General features: G+C 44.9%; 1 protein-coding gene across 1 annotated transcript in view; it reads left to right on the forward strand.

The window, feature by feature from the left end:
• LOC134587626 (uncharacterized) overlaps nucleotides 1–19,700 on the forward strand; it is a 172,288-nt gene that overhangs the window by 49,054 nt on the left and 103,534 nt on the right. The window contains exons 3-5 of the mRNA XM_063444149.1: nucleotides 76–198; nucleotides 2,360–2,500; nucleotides 8,168–8,359. Coding sequence (XP_063300219.1) covers nucleotides 76–198; nucleotides 2,360–2,500; nucleotides 8,168–8,359 — 456 coding nt within the window. The remainder of the gene's footprint in view (nucleotides 1–75; nucleotides 199–2,359; nucleotides 2,501–8,167; nucleotides 8,360–19,700) is intronic.

The raw sequence follows: 19,700 nt of genomic DNA on the forward strand, positions 1-19,700 counted from the left end.
CATTAAATTAAACAGGTACTATATTCTTTATCCTCATTCTATATTGTTTCTGTTTAACCCTTTAACTTCTTGCAGTGTGACGAGTCACCCTCAGAGGTTTCATGGAGAGAAAATGGAGACGGGGCTGCAGCTGGGAGTAGACCCTCCATGGAGATTGGCACCTCTCAGATATCACAACTCAGCCGAGATATAAACCAGGTAATATTTACTAAAATAGATTTTTGTATACTGTATCAGGGTGAGGGGTCACGGTGTGATTTGCCGTGACCCTCAAGTCCACCCCATTAACTGTTATCCCCAAAACTCACCTTTTTGTTTTTTCCAATGTAGGCCAAATTGTCTTACCACTAAGCTTACCCTCTTACCTGCAACCTCAAAGTTCACTAATTTCCTACTAACCCAAGATCACCCCATTTCCAGTTACTCTAAGCTCACCCTAATTTTATATCACTCTAAGCTCACCCCATTTCCTATTATTCTAAGCTCCCCGTATTTTTATATCACTCTACGTTCATCCCATTTTTATATTACCCTAAGATCACTGTGGCGGACCGCCTGGCACCCCGACTGGGAGCCTTCACCAATTGTTGCTTCCGAGCAACACCGAGTACTTCTAAGCACTCCAGACACCATAACCACCGTAAACCCCACAGCCAGTGTTACAGCTTGGTTGGGGTCTCGCTGTCCTCCATTCACCCTGGACCCAAGGGCAGGGTCCAGCTTCCAGTGGGTAGACCTCTCCTAGCCCAGAGAGAAAGGAAGCTGCTCTTACACGAGCAGTTGTTGTAATCCAAGGGAGTATAATGAGGATAGCAATCCCCAGAGTGAGACAAGGCTCTATGTTGAGGGTGAAGTAGAACTGTTTTATGGCAGCCTCAACTGGCCTTATTTGCAGGTCCCTATGCAAGGGGTTTACTCCAACATATTCCAGGGGCATTCCCCACTGGACCTGAGAGGGGACTATGACAAAGCACACACTTTACTTATGTTGGCTCTCAGGTCCAGGACACTCCCACACAAAATAAGGTAATCCCAAAACACATGGAAACCCCCTCAAAAGTTACATCCCCTGATAGCCCCGATTTGGATCGGCTCAAGGGTTCGGGATTTCCATGGAGGTCATAATTTGACCGAGTGCACACGAGGCTCCTACCCAAAAGAGATCCATGAAATCAGGCTGTGCAGTCGTTCTCTTTCGGGAGTTTACAATACAACAGAAATACGAATGCAACCAGTTCGTATGTACACTCTGTGTCTGAGTCTGAGTCTGTGTTTCTTGTTCGGGAGTGTGTTTCCACCGAATGCCACTCTTCTCAAGTGAATCCAGGTGAACGTATGAAGAAATGGAAGTCCCAGCGGTGTTCACGCCGTTGAGGGTCCGATTATAGTTCCATGCACTCGACGATCAAACACCGCTGTATGTGTTCACAGCTAACGATGGCCACCACCACGTGTTCGTCCATATGAACGTCAGCCACCCAGCCGACCGTTTAGAATGTTGCAGTTAACGAGGTCAATAAGGTTAACAAGCGACACACTCCACTTCCAGGTGGTCCAACTGTTCGGTAGTTGGTTCGGCATAAGTATATTCGGTAAATACTGTATACCAAACCAGACAAGGGAACAGGTATGAACAAAGCCTTTCCATAGACCTGAACCAAAGTCTAACACATATGCCATAGTCCTGAGGTAAGAGGCTAGCCAGCAGGCCTCTCCAAGAACCTGTGACGAGGTTCAGTTCGTCACAATCACTTCTAGTTATTCTAAGCTCACCCCATTTTTATATCACTCTACGCTCACCCCATTTTTATATTATTCTAAGCTCACTCTATTTTTATATTTCTCTAAGCTCATCAGATTTCCTGTTACACGAAGCTCACCCTATTTTTATATCACTCTAAGCTCACCCTATTTGTGTATAACTCTAAGCTCACCCTATTTGTGTATAACTCTAAGCTCACTCCATTTTATATAACTCCAAGCTCATCTTATTTTTATATAACTAAGCTCACCCCATTTTATATTTCTTTAAGTTTACCCTATTTTCTCACCCTATTTTTTGTAAAACTCCAAGCTCACCCCATTTTATATTACTGTAAGCTCACCCCATTTTATATAACTAAGCTTACCCCATTTTATATTACTGTAAGCTCACCCCATTTTATATTACTGTAAGCTCACCCTATTTTTTTTATAACTAAGTTCACCCCATTTTATATTACTGTCAGCTCACCCTATTTTTGTATAACTAAGCTCACCCCATTTCCTATTACTCAAAGCTCACCCTATTTAAGCTCACTCCATTTCCTATTCTCAACACAATCTGGGACTGTAATCAATTTCTCTCTGTTTTATTTAGGCTGAGACCTGGATTCAAGATAAACTACAGGATTTGAAGGATCAGTGCCATGCGTGCCCTCTCCAGGACTGGGAGCAGGAGACTCAGACTATAGAGAAAGACATCAGAGACTTCGAGGACACAATAATGAAACTGAGCCAGGTACAGAGGAGGCAGCGTGTTTGTAGAATAATGTGCAATGCTGCGGGTTCAGGTATGAGGCTGGGGGTTCAGGTCTGAGGCTAGGGGTTCAGGTCTGAGGTCGTGAGTTCAGGTCTGAGGTCGTGAGTTCAGGTCTGAGGCTGTGGGTTCAGGACTGAGACTGTGGGTTCAGGTATGAGGCTGTGGGTTCAAGTTTAAGGCTGTGGGTTCAAGTTTAAGGCTGTGGGTTCAGGTATGAGGCTGTGGGTTCAGGTTTGAGGCTGTGGGTTCAAGTTTAAAGCTGTGGGCTCAGGTATGAGTCCAGGGGTTCAGGTTTAAAGCTGTGGGTTTAGTTATGAGGCTGTGGGTTCAGGTCTGAGGCCGTGGGTTCAGGTCTGAGGCCATGGGTTCAGGTCTGAGGCTGTGTGTAACGGAGCTCCGTGCACTCCGACCGAGTACCCTCCGTTGATGGATGCTCCTAGCGCTCTCAGAGGACTCCAAGCACTGCAGACGACACCACAACCACCGCAGACTCCACAACCGCCATAGCTTAACTGGAGCCGCGCCGTCTTCCTTCCACCCTGGATCGGCTTCTGTCCTCCAGGACCGTGTGGGGAAGACCTCTCCTCCAGGAGAGCGTATCCGGAACAAGCTCTTAAAAGAGCTAAGTGATTAAGCTCAGGGGAATATGCAGAGCATAGCAATCCCCAGTGTGATACAGCAATTCCCTCCAATAACGAGACGAGGCTACGTTTTGAAGGGTCAAGAAGAACTGAGGACTGGAACACCCAGCCTGCTTTTTATTACAAAAAGGTACACACAGGACACTCCCAGGGGGAGGTTGAAATTAACCAATCACATACATGGTACCACCCCCACGTCTCCTCCCCTCAGATAAACACATAACATAATTATAGCATACAGTAAAAATACAGTTTTTACACATACACTGTAACTTTAAAACTATACATTCAATCTCCATAACAATTACATATTTGGAATCAGCATACTTCAAACATAAACACTTCCAAAAATCAGCCAAATCCCCCCAGTGGATCTAAAGTTAGCTGAAGGTCCCTTTATGACCGACCGCAAGCACAATTTCCTGCCCAAAACAGTGCCATAGATTTGGGCTGTGCGGCCGGTCAATTTCATGCCGAAAAAACAACTAAGTCCCATTTCAAACGGACTTAGACTTAGTCTCTGGAGCTGAAAAACAAAGTGTAAGAGAAGGTAAGGGTCAGCGGTGTTCGGTAAAATTTGTAGCCGATTTCAGTTCCATGAATTTGGCTACACATACCGCTGACCTCGTTCGAATGAACAAACGTGTTCGTTTGTCGAATGGCGGCCACTTCGAATACTTCGGCACTTCGGCTGCATCCGAAGTGCCAATTTAAAGCTGCAGCACTGTTCCAAATTATTTAAAGGGACAGTCTTATAAAATCCAATCTGCTAAAAGAGTCTTTAACAGGTAATACCTTCCAGGGGCCATAGTCTTAAAGGGTATTGTTACCCAAAGTCTCAATCTGGCCCCAGACAGTTCTTAAAGGGCCAGCAGCAGCCCAATATAGATCCATTAGCCCAAATAACGAAGGGGCCATAGTCAGCAGGTAGGAGGCAGGCAAACAGACTTCTCCAGTTCATAGTGGCGAGGTTGGTTTCGCCACACTTCTCCCCTTTACCAATTAGACTAACAGGGTATCTGACCTCCTGCCGGTCAGTGCCCTGGTTAGTCCAGCAACCCACCCCCAAAACAGAAACAGCAGTACAGCCCACCCACAATAAACGGTTACTACACCTGGGTAAGGGAGAATCTGGTCCATGTCCAGGGGCCTTACCACGGCTGTGTGGGGGACTGGTAGGCTGCCTTGGTGGGTTGCTGAGGGGGCAGAGACCAGCGGTACTCTGTCCTGGTGCCAGCACTACCACGGGAGTAGTCTGGTTGGAGCCTGGTTGCTGGAGACTGACTGTCTCCCCTTTAGGTGCATAGCTCGGCTGCCGGAGGGGGAGACCGACTGTCTCCCCTTTGGATACACCGCTCTGTGGCTGGGGGACAGGACCGACCGTCCCTACCCCTTGGGCTGTAAGTGCAGAGACTACGGTCCCATCTGCACAGTTGTGGGGTTTGACATCTCCCCTTGGTGGGTTAGGCTGCCGCTGGAGAGAGGGTGTAACCAGCTCCTCTCTCTGGACGGTAAACTGCCGCTGGGGAGGAGGGTTAGCCGGCTCCTCTCTCTGCCCCTCTCCCTGCTGGTGGAAAGGGGGACCAGCTGTCTCCCCTTCCATTCTCTGGTCCTGCTGCTGGGGTGCGAGACTGACGGTCTCTGCTCCCTGCAGGACACACTGCCGCTGGGGAGGAAGGATTGCACCTTCAGCTCCCTGGGGTACACACTGCCGCTGGGGAGGAAGGATTGCACCTTCAGCTCCCTGGGATACATACTGCCGCTGGGGAGGAAGGACGACACCTTCAGCTCCCTGGGATACACACTGCCGCTGGGGAGGAAGGACGACCCCTTCATCTCCCTGGGATACACACTGCCGCTGGGGAGGAAGGTCGGCACCTTCATCTCCCTGGGATACACACTGCCGCTGGGGAGGAAGGACGGCACCTTCATCTCCCTGGGATACACACTGCCGCTGGGGAGGAAGGACGACACCTTTAGCTCCCTGGGACTTACTCTGCCGCTGGGGATCTGGGCCTGCTGCCCACCATTCCGTTGTGCCCGGTGGAGAGACCTCGGTCCCATCTCCACCTGCCTGTTGTGGTTCCTCACAGGACCAATCTATGAGGACCCCTACTTCGGATTCTTCCTGCCACCTCAGGGGGGGGGGCGGCTAACCTCCTCGGATGTAGCCTCTACTCTGCTGCTGTAACACTCTTCCTGCTGAGCATACTCTCCGTCCATCTTTGAGTTTCGCTCAGCCATGACCTGGTTCCAGATCACCTGGAATATGTCCATGGATATATAACCCCCATACTGGGCCACTCGCTGCCTCACCTCGGCCATAAAATCATCTTCAGCGTCAGAGCCTTCCATACTTGTCTGCTCCAAGTCACTGGATACCTCTGCTGCCAGGGGCGCTGCACGAGTGCTAACGTTGCCCTCAATTTGTAACTCCAAGGAATTGGTGTTCTGTAGCTGTCCTTCTGGCTGTAGGAACGATCCCGCCGCTTGCCACCAATGTAACGGAGCTCCGTGCACTCCGACCGAGTACCCTCCGTTGATGGATGCTCCTAGCGCTCTCAGAGGACTCCAAGCACTGCAGACGACACCACAACCACCGCAGACTCCACAACCGCCGTAGCTTAACTGGAGCCGTGCCGTCTTCCTTCCACCCTGGATCGGCTTCTGTCCTCCAGGACCGTGTGGGGAAGACCTCTCCTCCAGGAGAGCGTATCCGGAACAAGCTCTTAAAAGAGCTAAGTGGTTAAGCTCAGGGGAATATGCAGAGCATAGCAATCCCCAGTGTGATACAGCAATTCCCTCCAATAACGAGACAAGGCTACGTTTTGAAGGGTCAAGAAGAACTGAGGACTGGAACACCCAGCCTGCTTTTTATTACAAAAAGGTACACACAGGACACTCCCAGGGGGAGGTTGAAATTAACCAATCACAATCACATCAACGGGACTTAGTCTCTGGAGCTGAAAAACGAAGTGTAGGAGAAGGTAAGGGTCAGCGGTGTTCGGTAAAATTTGTAGCCGATTTCAATTCCATGAATTTGGCTACACATACCTCTGACCTCGTTCGAATGAACAAAGATGGCCGCCGCCACGTGTTCGTTTGTCGAATGGCGGCCACTTCGAATACTTCGGCACTTCGGCTGCATCCGAAGTGCCAATTTAAAGCTGCAGCACTGTTCCAAATTATTTAAAGGGACAGTCTTATAAAATCCAATCTGCTAAAAGAGTCTTTAACAGGTAATACCTTCCAGGGGCCATAGTCTTAAAGGGTATTGTTACCCAAAGTCTCAATCTGGCCCCAGACAGTTCTTAAAGGGCCAGCAGCAGCCCAATATAGATCCATTAGCCCAAATAACGAAGGGGCCATAGTCAGCAGGTAGGAGGCGGGCAAACAGGCTCCTCCAGTTCATAGTGGCGAGGTTGGTTTCGCCACACTGTGGGTTCAGGTATGAGGCTGTGGGTTCAAGTTTAAGGCTGTGGGTTCAGGTATGAGGCTGTGGGTTCAGGTATGAGGCTGTGGGTTCAGGTATGAGGTCAGGGGTTCAGGTTTAAAGCTGTGGGTTCAGTTATGAGGCTGTGGGTTCAGGTTTGAGGCCGCGGGTTCAGGTATGAGGCGGTGGGTTCAGATCTGAGGTGGTGGGTTCAGATTTAAGGCGGTGGGTTCAGATTTAAGGCAGTGGGTTTAGGTTCAGGGCTGGGGGATTAGGTTCAGGGCTGGGGGTTCAGGTTCAGGGCTGGGGGTTCAGGTCTGGGGCTGGGGGTTCAGGTCTGGGGCTGGGGGTTCAGGTCTGGGGCTGGGGGTTCAGGTCTGGGGCTGGGAGTTCAGGTCTGGGGCTGGGGGTTCAAGTTTGAGGTTGTGTGTTCAGGTTGGAGGCTGGGGGTTCAGGTCTGGGGCTGTGGGTTCAGGTTGGAGGCTGGGGGTTCAGGTCTGGGGCTGTGGATTCAGGTCTGGGGCGGGGGGTTCAAGTTTAAGGTTGTGTATTCAGGTCGAAGGCTGTGGGTTCAGGTTTGAGGTTGTGTGTTCAGGTTTAAGGCTGTGGGTTCATGTTTGAGGCTGTGGGTTCATGTTTGAGGCTGTGGGTTCATGTTTGAGGCTGTGGGTTCATGTTTGAGGTGGTGAGTTCAGGTATGAGGCGGTGGGTTTAGGTTCAGGGCTGGGAGTTCAGGTTTAGGGCTGGGGGTTCAAGTTTAGGGATGGGGGTTCAGGTCTGGCGCTGGGGGTTCAGGTATGAGGCCGTGGGTTCAGGTATTAGGCTGTGGGTTCAGGTATTAGGCTGTGGGTTCAGGTTTGAGGTGGTGGGTTCAGGTTTGAGGTGGTGGGTTCAGGTTCAGGGCTGGGGGTTCAGGTTTAGGGCTGGGGGTTCAGGTCTGGGGCTGGGGGTTCAGGTTTAGGGCTGGGGGTTCAGGTCTGGGGCTGGGGGTTCAGGTCTGGGGCTGGGGGTTCAAGTTTGACGTTGTGTGTTCAGGTTGGAGGCTGGGGGTTTAGGTTTAGGGCTGGGGGTTCAGGTCTGGGACTGGGGGTTCAGGTCTGAGCCTGGGGGTTTAGGGCTGGGGCTGGGGGTTCAGGGCTGGGGCTGGGGGTTCAAGTTTGAGGTTGTGTGTTTAGGTTGGAGGCTGGGGGTTCAGGTCTGGGGATGTGGATTCAGATAAGAGGCTGTGGGTTCAGGTATGAGGCTGTGGATTCAGGTATGAGGATGTGGGTTCAGATTTAAGGCAGTGGGTTTAGGTTCAGGGCTGGGAGTTCAGGTCTCGGGCTGGGGGTTCAGGTCTGGGGCTGGGGGTTCAGGTCTGAGCCTGGGGGTTCAGGTTTGAGGTGTGTTCAGGTCGGAGGCTGTGGATTTAGGTTTAAGTCTCTAGCTTTAGATTTCAGACTGTCGGTTTAGCTATGGGGCTATTAGTGTTAGTGTAAGGTGCTCATATAATCACACAATGTTGTAAGGATGCTAGAAGGACCAATCCTCAATTATTACACTAAAGACCAATGCCTAATGTCCCTCCTTCAGATTGGGGAACATATCTCCAAAGGTCATACCACCAGCTCGTCATCGCTTCGAGCCCAACTCCAGTGCCTGAGGGACCAATGGCAACTACTAAAACAAACAGCGGCCAATCAGAGCAAAGCAATGGGAGGAGCTAAGACTCTACAGGAGTTTAATAAGAAAGCGGATGAACTGGAGATTTGGATGAGAGAAAAGGTCTGTAACCTAAACAGTCCTATAATATGAAATAGTGCCTGATACAGTGTATAACGTTACCCTAAACAGTCCTATAATATGAAATAGTGCCCGATACAGTGTATAACGTTACCCTATACAGTCCTATAATATGAAATAGTGCCTGATACGGTGCATAACGTTACCCTAAACAGTCCTATAATATGAAATAGTGCCCGATACAGTGTATAACGTTACCCTAAACAGTCCTATAATATGAAATAGTGCCTGATACAGTGTATAACGTTACCCTAAACAGTCCTATAATATGAAATAGTGCCTGATACAGTGTATAACGTTACCCTAAACAGTCCTATAATATGAAATAGTGCCCGATACGGTGTATAACGTTACCCTAAACAGTCCTATAATATGAAATAGTGCCTGATACAGTGTATAACGTTACCCTAAATAGTCCTATAATATGAAATAGTGCCTGATACAGTGTATAACGTTACCCTAAACAGCCCTATAATATGAAATAGTGCCTGATACAGTGTATAACGTTACCCTAAACAGTCCTATAATATGAAATAGTGCCTGATACAGCGTATAACGTTACCCTAAACAGTCCTATAATATGAAATAGTGCCCGATACAGTGTATAACGTTACCCTAAACAGTCCTGTAATATGAAATAGTGCCTGATACAGCGTATAACGTTACCCTAAACAGTCCTATAATATGAAATAGTGCCTGATACAGTGTATAACGTTACCCTAAACAGTCCTATAATATGAAATAGTGCCTGATACAGCGTATAACGTTACCCTAAACAGTCCTATAATATGAAATAGTGCCTGATACAGTGTATAACGTTACCCTAAACAGTCCTATAATATGAAATAGTGCCCGATACAGTGTATAACGTTACCCTAAACAGTCCTGTAATATGAAATAGTGCCTGATACAGCGTATAACGTTACCCTAAACAGTCCTATAATATGAAATAGTGCCTGATACGGTGTATAACGTTACCCTAAACAGTCCTATAATATGAAATAGTGCCTGATACAGTGTATAACGTTACCCTAAACAGTCCTATAATATGAAATAGTGCCTGATAGGGTGTATAACGTTACCCTAAACAGTCCTATAATATGAAATAGTGCCCGATACAGTGTATAACGTTACCCTAAACAGTCCTATAATATGAAATAGTGCCTGATACAGCGTATAACGTTACCCTAAACAGTCCTATAATATGAAATAGTGCCTGATACGGTGTATAACGTTACCCTAAACAGTCCTATAATATGAAATAGTGCCTGATACAGCGTATAACGTTACCCTAAACAGTCCTATAATATGAAATAGTGCCTGATACAGCGTATAACGTTACCCTAAACAGTCCTATAATATGAAATAGTGCCTGATACAGTGTATAACGTTACCCTAAACAGTCCTATAATATGAAATAGTGCCTGATACGGTGTATAACGTTACCCTAAACAGTCCTATAATATGAAATAGTGCCTGATACAGCGTATAACGTTACCCTAAACAGTCCTATAATATGAAATAGTGCCTGATACAGTGTATAACGTTACCCTAAACAGTCCTATAATATGAAATAGTGCCTGATACAGCGTATAACGTTACCCTAAACAGTCCTATAATATGAAATAGTGCCTGATACGGTGTATAACGTTACCCTAAACAGTCCTATAATATGAAATAGTGCCTGATACAGCGTATAACGTTACCCTAAACAGTCCTATAATATGAAATAGTGCCTGATACAGTGTATAACGTTACCCTAAACAGTCCTATAATATGAAATAGTGCCTGATACAGTGTATAACGTTACCCTAAACAGTCCTATAATATGAAATAGTGCCTGATACAGTGTATAACGTTACCCTAAACAGTCCTATAATATGAAATAGTGCCTGATACAGTGTAACGTTACCCTAAACAGTCCTACAATATGAAATAGTGCCCGATACAGTGTATAACGTTACCCTAAACAGTCCTATAATATGAAATAGTGCCTGATACAGTGTATAACGTTACCCTAAACAGTCCTATAATATGAAATAGTGCCTGATACAGTGTAACGTTACCCTAAACAGTCCTATAATATGAAATAGTGCCCGATACAGTGTATAACGTTACCCTATACAGTCCTATAATATGAAATAGTGCCCGATACAGTGTATAACGTTACCCTAAACAGTCCTATAATATGAAATAGTGCCTGATTGTCAGGGTACCTGAGGCCTCTACCTCTAAGGGAGGTAGAGACTTGGTGGTGTATCCGTCCAGGCGAGCTGTCTCCTCCGTTCCTCGCGGTTCATCCAGTCACCTAAACACCGGCCGCGAGGAATCCACGTCCTTTTCTAGCAGGACGCTCAATACGTGACGTCATGACGCTAGCACGAGCAATCTGTCACTCAAGTGTCCGATATCCAATCGGTACTTTTCAGAGGCGTGATTTCCATCCAGAACCAGGGTATTTAAGCTTACTCCTTACTTCAGCTCATTGCCCTGTCGTGGTTCTAGCTTGTCTAGTCACTCAGTGCTCTGGTATTCTAGTTTGCTCTTTTGGTTTTGACTCGGCTCGTTGTACTACCCTGTTTCTCTGTTATCCCTTGACCCGGCTTGTCTCTCGCTTATCTGTCTTCTCGTTCCCTCGACCTCGGCTTGCCTCTGACTATTCTTTACTCTCGGTACGTTAGTCCGGCCATTCTAAGGCCCGGTATACGTACCTTTCCACTCTTTGTACTCTGCGTGTTGGATCCCTGTCCCGATCCTGACATTACGACAGGGCCAATGGATCCTGCAGGTACAAACAGTCAGCTTGGTTCTTCGGATCCCAGGTTTGACGCCATGGAACATAGGATGGATCAGATGGCTTTGGCACTACAGGCACTTTTGTCTCGTGCTAGTAATCCACCTGAGGAGACACGTACTCCTTCTATCTCTCCTGCAGTCTCAGGTCTAGAGGTAGCCACTGTAGGTGCTTCTTCCCGTATTACCCCACCAGTACGTTATGGCGGGTCACCGGAGAAGTGTCGTGGCTTTCTAAACCAGATTAGCATCCATTTCGAACTACAACCCCGCTCTTATCCTACAGATAGAGCAAAGGTTGGATTTATTATTACTCTGCTCATTGAAAAAGCTTTGAGATGGGCCAATCCTTTATGGGAGAATGATAATCCACTCGTCTATAATTATAATGCCTTTGTAGCTGCGTTTAGAAGAACTTTTGACCCTCCTGGCAGAAAGGTCAATGCAGCTAGATTAATGTTGCGCCTTAAACAGGAGAATCGAACACTTGTGGATTATGCACTAGAGTTCAGATCCTTGGCGGCAGAAGTTAAGTGGAACGAACAGGCTTATATAGATGTGTTTCTGAATGGGTTATCAGATGTAATTCTTGACGAGGTCGCTACTAGAGAACTCCCTGAAAATTTGGAGGATTTAATTTCTTTTATATCTCGTATTGATGAACGCTTAAGAGAGAGGCAGAACACTCGAGATAGGACCCGTAGACCCTCCTTTAAACTAGCGCCTACCTTTCAAATATCTGAGTTCGAAGACTTACGTATTCCTGAACCTATGCAGATAGGCAGTACTCATCTCACTGAAAGGGAGAGACAGTACAGGAGAAGGGAGGGTTTATGTATGTATTGTGGAGTCAGGGGTCATTTACGCCTAAATTGTCCCAATCTTTCGGGAAACGCTCGCACCTAAGTTCCTCTAGAGGGCAGGCCTTGGGTGTTTCTACTTTGTCCTCTATTCACAACTACAAGGAGCTCAGGCTTGTGTTACCCGTTTCTTTAAAGTGGGAGAAGGGAGTAGTTAAGACTATGGCACTAATCGATTCTGGAGCTGCTGAGAGCTTTATAGATCAGGGTTTTGCTGCCAAGCATGCTATTCCATCCCAGTTGAAAGAGACACCTCTGGCTGTTGAGGCCATCGATGGTAGACCGTTACTTGAGCCTGTTATTTTTCATGAGACCATACCGATTAACTTGACTGTTGGCATCTTGCATAAAGAGGATATATCCTTGATGCTCATTTCTTCTCCGTCTATTCCCATAGTTCTGGGGTACTCCTGGCTGAGGAGACACAACCCTATTATTAATTGGGAATCAGGGGAGATAGTTTCATGGGGAGAGAATTGTCAAGAAAAATGCTTGCGGAAGGTCTTACCTCTTGGATTAACTAATACATCGAATACCTCTGACAATCCTACAGAGACACAAATTCCGCCTCAGTATCTAGATTTAAAGGCAGTATTTGACAAAAAGAAGGCCGATACCTTACCCCCACACAGGTCCTTTGATTGCAAAATTAACCTACTCCCTGGTACCATGCCTCCCAGAGGTCATGTATACCCATTATCTATAAAGGAGAACTCAGTCCTAGAGGAATATATTCACGAGAATTTAGACAAGGGATTCATCAGGAGGTCCTCCTCCCCTGCCGGGGCTGGATTTTTTTTTGTTAAAAAGAAAGATGGTTCTTTGAGACCTTGTATTGACTATCGAGGTCTGAATAAGATAACCATTAAAAATGCCTACCCGATTCCCTTGATCACCGAACTCTTCGATCGTTTGAAGGGCTCTACAATTTTCACCAAGTTAGACCTCAGAGGGGCATATAACTTGGTGAGAATCCAGCAGGGACATGAGTGGATGACGGCATTCAATACTCGATATGGCCACTATGAATATACCGTCATGCCTTTTGGGTTATGCAATGCACCAGCAGTATTCCAAGATCTGATTAATGAGGTTCTTAGGGAATTTCAGCAAGAGTGCGTCATTGTATACCTAGATGATATACTCATTCATTCTAGTGACATTGAGATTCATCACAAACAAGTCAGGAGGGTTTTGCACAAGCTTCTCCAGCATGGCTTGTACTGCAAGTTGGAGAAATGTAGCTTTGATCAAACCCAGGTAACCTTTCTCGGCTATGTGATCTCTGGGGAGGGATTTAAGATGGATCCGGATAAGCTCCAATCCATTCTAGAGTGGCCTTTACCCACAGGTCTTAAAGCCATACAGAGATTTATTGGTTTTTCCAATTATTATAGGCGCTTTATTAAGGGCTATTCTTCCATTATTGCACCTATCACTAACATGACCAAACAGGGGGCTGACACTAAGAATTGGACTACTGAAGCTCTCCTTGCGTTCAAGACTCTCAAGGAGCTTTTCGCTTCCGCTCCAATTTTAGTTCACCCTGACACTTCTCTGCCATTTTTGCTCGAGGTAGACGCATCAGAGACTGGTTTAGGTGCTGTTCTATCTCAAAGGTTGGGTGTTGATAAACCATTACATCCATGTGGATTTTTCTCTAAAAAATTGACCGGTACTGAAAGCAGGTATGACATTGGTGACAGAGAATTACTAGCGGTTATCAAGGCTTTGAAAGAATGGAGACATTTATTGGAAGGTACATTACATCCTGTTACCATCCTGACAGACCACAAAAACTTGTCTTATATCGGAGAGGCCAAGCGTCTATCCTCCAGGCAGGCTCGTTGGTCGTTGTTTCTTACCCATTTCAATTACGTTCTGACTTACAGACCTGGGTCAAAGAATTCTAAAGCCGATGCGCTATCTCGCCAATATGAACCCTCTGCTTCAGTAGAACCACTTTTGTCTTCCATTGTACCCAAATGCAATATTATTGCTAATACCAGTCTCAAAATTCATTCCCCGCTACTTGACCAGATCTTGAAGTCACAACATCTAGCTCCCGGAAACACTCCTGAGGGAAGAAACTTTGTTCCTCCTGAACTGCAACTGGAGCTCTTACAATGTTTTCATGAAAGTAAAATAGCTGGTCATCCTGGTATTCGCAAGACGTACTCTCTGATATCCAAGGATTTCTGGTGGCCTTCACTTCGTAAGGATATTGAGGAGTTCGTCGCAGCTTGTGAGACTTGTGCCAAGACTAAACTATCTCATGCATCCCCATGTGGCCTGTTACACCCCTTGGACATTCCTGAGAAACCTTGGTCCTGTTTGTCCATTGACTTTATCGTTGATTTGCCTGCTTCCAAAAGACAGACTGTTATTCTCACGGTGGTGGATAGATTTACCAAGATGGCCCATTTCGTGCCATTACCTAAACTTCCGACTTCCCCTGAATTGGCGGAGATTTTTGCGAGAGAAGTTTTTCGCCTACATGGGATCCCTTCAGAGATTGTTTCTGATAGAGGTTCTCAATTTGTCTCACGTTTCTGGAGATCCTTTTGTTCTCAAATGGGCATCAAATTGAACTTTTCCTCTGCCTATCACCCTCAGTCTAACGGAGCTGCTGAACGTACTAATCAAAAGATCGAACAGTATCTGCGTTGCTTTGTTTCCGAACACCAGGACGATTGGGTCGGTCTGATTCCTTGGGCGGAGTTCGCACACAATAACCTTGTTTGCGATTCAACTCGCTCTAGCCCTTTCTTCATGAACTATGGCTTTCATCCTTCGATTTTTCCTTCGGTTTCCTCTTCTCAGGGGATACCGTCGGTTGATGATCATGTCGCCAACCTGAAGAAATTATGGGATCAAACTCGACAAATTCTATTACATAGTTCCTCGCTGTTCAAGAAACACGCTGACAAACATAGAAGAGCGGCTCCTGTTTTTGTTCCTGGGGATAGGGTATGGTTGAGTACTAAGAATATTCGCCTAAAAGTTCCGTCCATGAAATTTGCTCCTCGTTACATAGGTCCTTACAGGGTTCTCACTCGTATCAATCCGGTTGCGTATCGCCTTGCTCTGCCACCTGCCTTACGCATTCCTAACTCTTTTCATGTCTCCTTGTTGAAACCCCTCATTTGCAACAAATTCTCCTCTAAGGTCTCCTCGCCTCGTCCTGTTCAGGTGGAGGGTCGGGAGGAGTACGAGGTCAGCTCCATCATTGACTCCAGAATTTCAAGGGGAAAATTGCAATATCTGGTCAACTGGAGGGGATATGGTCCTGAGGAGAGGAGTTGGGTACCTCAGGAGGACGTCCATGCTTCTCGCCTTCGCAGAGCATTTCACCTTCGCTTCCCATCTCGCCCCGGTTCATTCCGCCCGGTGGGCGTATCTGAGAGGGGGGGTACTGTCAGGGTACCTGAGGCCTCTACCTCTAAGGGAGGTAGAGACTTGGTGGTGTATCCGTCCAGGCGAGCTGTCTCCTCCGTTCCTCGCGGTTCATCCAGTCACCTAAACACCGGCCGCGAGGAATCCACGTCCTTTTCTAGCAGGACGCTCAATACGTGACGTCATGACGCTAGCACGAGCAATCTGTCACTCAAGTGTCCGATATCCAATCGGTACTTTTCAGAGGCGTGATTTCCATCCAGAACCAGGGTATTTAAGCTTACTCCTTACTTCAGCTCATTGCCCTGTCGTGGTTCTAGCTTGTCTAGTCACTCAGTGCTCTGGTATTCTAGTTTGCTCTTTTGGTTTTGACTCGGCTCGTTGTACTACCCTGTTTCTCTGTTATCCCTTGACCCGGCTTGTCTCTCGCTTATCTGTCTTCTCGTTCCCTCGACCTCGGCTTGCCTCTGACTATTCTTTACTCTCGGTACGTTAGTCCGGCCATTCTAAGGCCCGGTATACGTACCTTTCCACTCTTTGTACTCTGCGTGTTGGATCCCTGTCCCGATCCTGACACTGATACAGTGTAACGTTACCCTAAACAGTCCTATAATATGAAATAGTGCCTGATACAGCGTATAACGTTACCCTAAACAGTCCTATAATATGAAATAGTGCCTGATACAGTGTATAACGTTACCCTAAACAGTCCTATAATATGAAATAGTGCCTGATACAGTGTAACGTTACCCTAAACAGTCCTATAATATGAAATAGTGCCTGATACAGCGTATAACGTTACCCTAAACAGTCCTATAATATGAAATAGTGCCCTATACAGTGTATAACGTTACCCTAAACAGTCCTATAATATGAAATAGTGCCTGATACGGTGCATAACGTTACCCTAAACAGTCCTATAATATGAAATAGTGCCCGATACAGTGTATAACGTTACCCTAAACAGTCCTATAATATGAAATAGTGCCTGATACAGTGTATAACGTTACCCTAAACAGTCCTATAATATGAAATAGTGCCCGATACAGTGTATAACGTTACCCTAAACAGTCCTATAATATGAAATAGTGCCCAATACAGTGTATAACGTTACCCTAAACAGTCCTATAATATGAAATAGTGCCCGATACAGTGTATAACGTTACCCTAAACAGTCCTATAATATGAAATAGTGCCTGATACAGTGTATAACGTTACCCTAAACAGTCCTATAATATGAAATAGTGCCCAATACAGTGTATAACGTTACCCTAAACAGTCCTATAATATGAAATAGTGCCCGATACAGTGTATAACGTTACCCTAAACAGTCCTATAATATGAAATAGTGCCCGATACGGTGTATAACGTTACCCTAAACAGTCCTATAATATGAAATAGTGCCCGATACGGTGTATAACGTTACCCTAAACAGTCCTATAATATGAAATAGTGCCCAATACAGTGTATAACGTTACCCTAAACAGTCCTATAATATGAAATAGTGCCCGATACAGTGTATAACGTTACCCTAAACAGTCCTATAATATGAAATAGTGCCCAATACAGTGTATAACGTTACCCTATACAGTCCTATAATATGAAATAGTGCCTGATACAGTGTATAACGTTACCCTATACAGTCCTATAATATGAAATAGTGCCTGATACGGTGTATAACTTTACCCTAAACAGTCCTATAATATGAAATAGTGCCTGATACAGTGTATAACGTTACCCTAAACAGTCCTATAATATGAAATAGTGCCTGATACAGTGTAACGTTACCCTAAACAGCCCTATAATATGAAATAGTGCCTGATACAGTGTATAACGTTACCCTAAACAGTCCTATAATATGAAATAGTGCCTGATACGGTGTATAACGTTACCCTAAACAGTCCTATAATATGAAATAGTGCCCGATACAGTGTATAACGTTACCCTAAACAGTCCTATAATATGAAATAGTGCCTGATACAGTGTATAACGTTACCCTAAACAGTCCTATAATATGAAATAGTGCCCAATACAGTGTATAACGTTACCCTAAACAGTCCTATAATATGAAATAGTGCCTGATACGGTGTATAACGTTACCCTAAACAGTCCTATAATATGAAATAGTGCCTGATACAGTGTATAACGTTACCCTAAACAGTCCTATAATATGAAATAGTGCCTGATAGGGTGTATAACGTTACCCTAAACAGTCCTATAATATGAAATAGTGCCCGATACAGTGTATAACGTTACCCTAAACAGTCCTATAATATGAAATAGTGCCTGATACAGCGTATAACGTTACCCTAAACAGTCCTATAATATGAAATAGTGCCTGATACAGCGTATAACGTTACCCTAAACAGTCCTATAATATGAAATAGTGCCCGATACAGTGTATAACGTTACCCTAAACAGTCCTATAATATGAAATAGTGCCTGATACAGTGTATAACGTTACCCTAAACAGTCCTATAATATGAAATAGTGCCTGATACAGTGTATAACGTTACCCTAAACAGTCCTATAATATGAAATAGTGCCTGATACAGTGTAACGTTACCCTAAACAGTCCTACAATATGAAATAGTGCCCGATACAGTGTATAACGTTACCCTAAACAGTCCTATAATATGAAATAGTGCCTGATACAGTGTATAACGTTACCCTAAACAGTCCTATAATATGAAATAGTGCCTGATACAGTGTAACGTTACCCTAAACAGTCCTATAATATGAAATAGTGCCCGATACAGTGTATAACGTTACCCTATACAGTCCTATAATATGAAATAGTGCCCGATACAGTGTATAACGTTACCCTAAACAGTCCTATAATATGAAATAGTGCCTGATACAGTGTAACGTTACCCTAAACAGTCCTATAATATGAAATAGTGCCTGATACAGCGTATAACGTTACCCTAAACAGTCCTATAATATGAAATAGTGCCTGATACAGTGTATAACGTTACCCTAAACAGTCCTATAATATGAAATAGTGCCTGATACAGTGTAACGTTACCCTAAACAGTCCTATAATATGAAATAGTGCCTGATACAGCGTATAACGTTACCCTAAACAGTCCTATAATATGAAATAGTGCCCGATACAGTGTATAACGTTACCCTAAACAGTCCTAAAATATGAAATAGTGCCTGATACGGTGCATAACGTTACCCTAAACAGTCCTATAATATGAAATAGTGCCCGATACAGTGTATAACGTTACCCTAAACAGTACTATAATATGAAATAGTGCCTGATACAGTGTATAACGTTACCCTAAACAGTCCTATAATATGAAATAGTGCCCGATACAGTGTATAACGTTACCCTAAACAGTCCTATAATATGAAATAGTGCCCAATACAGTGTATAACGTTACCCTAAACAGTCCTATAATATGAAATAGTGCCCGATACAGTGTATAACGTTACCCTAAACAGTCCTATAATATGAAATAGTGCCTGATACAGTGTATAACGTTACCCTAAACAGTCCTATAATATGAAATAGTGCCCGATACGGTGTATAACGTTACCCTAAACAGTCCTATAATATGAAATAGTGCCTGATACAGTGTATAACGTTACCCTAAATAGTCCTATAATATGAAATAGTGCCTGATACAGTGTATAACGTTACCCTAAACAGTCCTATAATATGAAATAGTGCCCGATACGGTGTATAACGTTACCCTAAACAGTCCTATAATATGAAATAGTGCCTGATACAGCGTATAACGTTACCCTAAACAGTCCTATAATATGAAATAGTGCCTGATACAGTGTATAGCGTTACCCTAAACAGTCCTATAATATGAAATAGTGCCTGATACAGTGTATAACGTTACCCTAAACAGCCCTATAATATGAAATAGTGCCTGATACAGTGTATAACGTTACCCTAAACAGTCCTATAATATGAAATAGTGCCTGATACAGCGTATAACGTTACCCTAAACAGTCCTATAATATGAAATAGTGCCCGATACAGTGTATAACGTTACCCTAAACAGTCCTATAATATGAAATAGTGCCTGATACAGCGTATAACGTTACCCTATACAGTCCTATAATATGAAATAGTGCCTGATACAGTGTATAACGTTACCCTAAACAGTCCTATAATATGAAATAGTGCCTGATACAGTGTATAACGTTACCCTAAACAGTCCTATAATATGAAATAGTGCCTGATACAGTGTAACGTTACCCTAAACAGTCCTATAATATGAAATAGTGCCTGATACAGCGTATAACGTTAC

The sequence above is a fragment of the Pelobates fuscus genome, chromosome 2 (genome assembly GCF_036172605.1).
Source record: "Pelobates fuscus isolate aPelFus1 chromosome 2, aPelFus1.pri, whole genome shotgun sequence".
Classification (NCBI taxonomy): Eukaryota; Metazoa; Chordata; class Amphibia; order Anura; family Pelobatidae; genus Pelobates; species Pelobates fuscus.